Here is a 3,831-nt window from a genome sequence, read left to right as displayed (position 1 = left end):
AAACACTGCACTCATAACAAGAGTGTGCAGAAAATTTCTTACACCCATGGAGAGAAAACGTCACATGTGAAGCAGGCCTTAAGGCTGTGATCCAAAGCACATTTATTTGGATATCTATGAGATTTAATTCCAAGTAAATGTGTCTGAAACAGAAGTGTCCCAACAACAGATTCCACAATCCTGGAATTCAATTTAGAAGAGCGGCTAGTACAGTATATAGTAACTAAAAAAAAACAGGTATCCAATACAATGGTACCATCCCTTTAAAATATAATGTTGCGAAGGGAGGAAAAAAACAATGCCCATACAGATATAGTGAAGGGACATAAATATTTGCACAGAAGGAAGGAATGGGTATCCACAGAGCAAAGCAATGTTCCAATGAGGATTCACAAAAAGGGGATATGCACAGCAAACCTCCACTTAAGTAGTCAGGCAAGGCAGAACTGTCCAATGGTCAGAGCAAGGCAGCTCATAAGGCAAAAGAAGTTAGCTGTACGAAAGTGGCAGATCTGGATTAAGGCACAGCTGCTTTCAAATAGGGCTTCATGGTGGGGGGCGAGTACGGTACTTGACTTCATGTGAACCAAGTGGACTGAGGTTGCAATCCTATGCACACTTTCCTGGGAGTAAGATCCATTGACTCTAATGGGGCTTACTTCTGAGTAGACAGGCTTAGGATTGGGCTGTGAGGCTGCAATCCTATTCATACTTTCCTGGGTACAATGAGTACAATGAGCTCCATGGAGTACAATGGGACTTACTTCTGAGTAGACAGGCACAGGCTTGGGCTCTGAGGCTGCAATCCTGCACATACTTTCCTAGAAGTAAGATCCACTGAGTGCACTTACTTCTGAGACAGGCAGAGGATTAGGCCCTGAGGCTGCAATCTTACCCACACTTTCCTGGAAGTAAGGTCCACTGAGTACAACGGGACTTACTTCTGAGTAGACAGGCACAGGATTGGGCTCTAAGGTTGCACTCCTGCACCTACTTTCCTGGGAGTAAGCCCCACTGAGCACAGTGGGTCCTACTTCTGAGTAGCAGGGGACAGTCCCGTGTCATCCAGCACAGGCCGCCAACACCTGCCTGTGCGAGGGGGTCCTCTCGCAGCCCCAGCCCGGGCAGGGAGGCGAGGCCTTCCCCAGCCACGCGGGCACCGGCCCGGCCGGCCGAAGGGAGAGGAGCGGAATGGCTGCTAGGACGACAGCAGCAGCCACAAGATGGAGGCGGCGGCGGCGGCGAGACGAGGCCAGGGCGCGGCGCGGGCAGGGCAGCGGCCGCGGGGAGCGCCGTCGACGGCCTTCACCACGGCCACGGCCGCCTCGTCGAAGTCGGCGCGCTGGCCGGGCTCGTCCTCGTACTCCTCGTCGTAGTAGTCGTCGAGGGCGCCGTCGGAGGCGCCGCTGCTGCCCGCGCCGCCGTGGCCGCCGCCGAAGCAGAGCCGGGCCATGTTCTCCTTGACCGACTCGCAGATGGGCCGCTCGAGGCCGTCGCAGACGCACTCGTTGAGCAGCAGCGCCTTGGGCACGGCCAGCATGTCCTGGATGACGCGGCGGCACTCGTCGGTGCAGCGCAGCCCGTTGAAGAGCTTCCCGCAGTGCGCCATGTACAGGCTCAGCGCGTGGTTGCAGCGGCTGTCCCAGTCGCAGCGCCGCCGCGCCTCCGTGCAGCCGATCACCGCGCCCGCCCCGCCGCCGCCCGCCCCGCCCCCGGGCCCGCTGGTGCGCGGCAGGCAGGGCTCGATGGCGCGCTTGGTGGCGCGGCAGTCCTCGTCCTGGCCGCAGTCGCAGTCCTCCAGCGCCGGGCCGCGCCGCGTGTGGTTGAGCTGGATCAGCGCCGAGATGCAGTGGCTGGGGCACCGCCGCCTGCCGGGCTCCTGCGCCGCCTTCAGCACCGGCGCGCACGCCTCGTAGTACTGGCTGAAGGCGTAGCCGCACTCGGGCTCCTCCTGGCACTGCAGCATCGCCTGCCAGCAGATCAGGCGCCGGCCCTGCGCGCCCGGCCAGGCGGCGCCCAGCAGCAGCAGCAGCAGCCTCAGCAGCGCGCTCCGCCGGCACCCGCCGCCGCCTCCTCGCCCCATGGCGGGCGGCTGCGGGACGATCGCGGGCGGGGGGCGGCGATGGTGGACACGGAGCCGGCGGGCGAGCGGGCCAGAGTCCTGCCAAGCGTGTGCATGGGGAGGCTCTCCCGCATCAATGCATCCCTCCTCGGCACGGCGGCGGCGGCTGGGAGGCGCGGCAGCCTCCTCCTCCCCCTGCTCCCGGGCTGGCTGGCTGGCTGGCTGGAGGGGCCGCGAGACGCTCAGTGGAGCCGGGGGCTGGGGGGCGCCGGGCTCCCCGCTGCGCTCATGGAGCTGCGGCCGCCTCGCTGCTCTGCTCAAGCCCAGCTTCTTCCCTGCGCGGGCAGCATCGCTGCTGCTGCTGCACAAGAGCCCCGCCGCGCCGCCTTCTCCCGGGCTGGGCTGCAGGGATGGCGCGCGAGAGCCTCCTTGGAAGGCAGCCGGCTGCAGGAGCTCCCTTTCTCCTCTGCTTGTCCCCAGCAAGCCTCTCTCTCCGCAGGCTGTGGCTTCTTCTGGGGAGCGGCACCTTCCTCCAGGCTTTAAATGCAGAAGCGCCCAGCGAGCAGCAGCAGCGGCGTGCTCTGATCAGGCCTCATTATGCATGCATGGAAAAGCAAACAAACAAAAAACATTAGCGCCGGCGCCCCCTCCCCTCCCGCGGCTGCAGCTCCGGCTCTCCGGCGGGCTCGCTCTTTCTCCTTTTGCTCCGCTTCTCCTTTCCTCCCTCCCTCCCTCTGCTCGGCCCCTTTCCCCGGCTCTGCCACTTGCCATTGGTCCGGGCTGTGGTTGCAACTCTCTCCCCCCTCCCCTCTTTACGATCTGCTGGAGAAGAAGGGGGGAGGGGGCGGACGGGCAGCTCGCATTGAAAGCTTGAAAGGAAAGGCTTTAGGAGATTGACAGCAGCCCCCTCCCGAGGAGCCCCTCCTCCTATTAAGGAGGCTCCACCGCACAGCGCTTGCTCGCAGCGCCCGGGAGAGCTTTGCAAGCAGCCTTTCCTGGGGGGCTGGTGGGAGGCTGCAGAACTTGGTCCGAGGAAGGAGTGCGCCTCCCAGTCGAACCTGTGGATCGGTCTGAAAAAGGCGCACCCTCAGACTCAATGGGGAGATGGCTCGCAGGAAGGTGGGGTGCTGGCCCATCAAAAAGGAGTGACAATGCAATACTAGGCATGTCTACTCAGAAGTAAGTCCTACTGGGCTCAGTGGTACTTACTCCCAGATAAGTGCATATAGGATTGCAGCCTGAGAGCCCCAGCCTATGCATGTCTACTCAGAAGTAAGTCCCATTAGAGTTAGTGGAGCTTACTCCCAGGAAAGTGTGGAGCCTAACAGCCCAATCCTATCCACTCTTCCCTGGGAGTAATACCCATTGACTCTAATGGGACTTACTTTTGAGTAGATGTGCACAGAATTGGGCTGTCAGGCTGCAATCCAATCCTAGCCTATTATGGTTAATGGACCTTACTCCCAGGAAAGTGTGGAGTGTGCAGCCTAACAGCCTAATATTGTGCATGTCTACTCAGAAGTAAGTCCCATTAGAGTCAATGGGTCTTACTCCCAGGAAAGTGTGGATAGGATTAGGCTGTGAGGCTGCAAACCATCCACACTTTCCTGAGAGTAAGCTTCATTGACTATAATGGAACTTACTTCTGAGTAGACAGGCATAGGCTTAGGCTCTAAGTCTCCTTATGGAGAAGCTTGTAAAAAGCAGAAGGTGAACCCTTAAAGGGTCAGGGGTTCTCCCCTTAATCCTCCTGATAGGGCACTTAGGGC

The 3,831-nt window shown here is 59.8% G+C and overlaps 1 protein-coding gene across 1 annotated transcript; it reads right to left on the bottom strand.

The window, feature by feature from the left end:
* Nucleotides 1-1,113: 1,113 nt before the first annotated feature.
* On the bottom strand, nucleotides 1,114-2,887 carry GAS1 (growth arrest specific 1). The gene has a single exon (XM_066617669.1). It carries the CDS (start codon nucleotides 2,081-2,083, stop codon nucleotides 1,199-1,201), a length of 885 nt encoding a protein of 294 aa, XP_066473766.1. The 5' UTR covers nucleotides 2,084-2,887; the 3' UTR covers nucleotides 1,114-1,198.
* Between the last annotated feature and the right edge of the window lie 944 nt (nucleotides 2,888-3,831).

Source organism: Tiliqua scincoides, chromosome 2 (assembly GCF_035046505.1).
Source record: "Tiliqua scincoides isolate rTilSci1 chromosome 2, rTilSci1.hap2, whole genome shotgun sequence".
Classification (NCBI taxonomy): Eukaryota; Metazoa; Chordata; class Lepidosauria; order Squamata; family Scincidae; genus Tiliqua; species Tiliqua scincoides.
The sequence above is the reverse complement of the archived record's forward strand: the minus strand, read 5'-3'. Positions and strand labels throughout refer to the sequence as shown.

Coding starts and splice junctions, on each gene's coding strand:
- GAS1 (XM_066617669.1), bottom strand. CDS start 2,083: ATGGGGCGAGGAGGCGGCGGCGGGTGCCGGCGGAGCGCGCTGCTGAGG.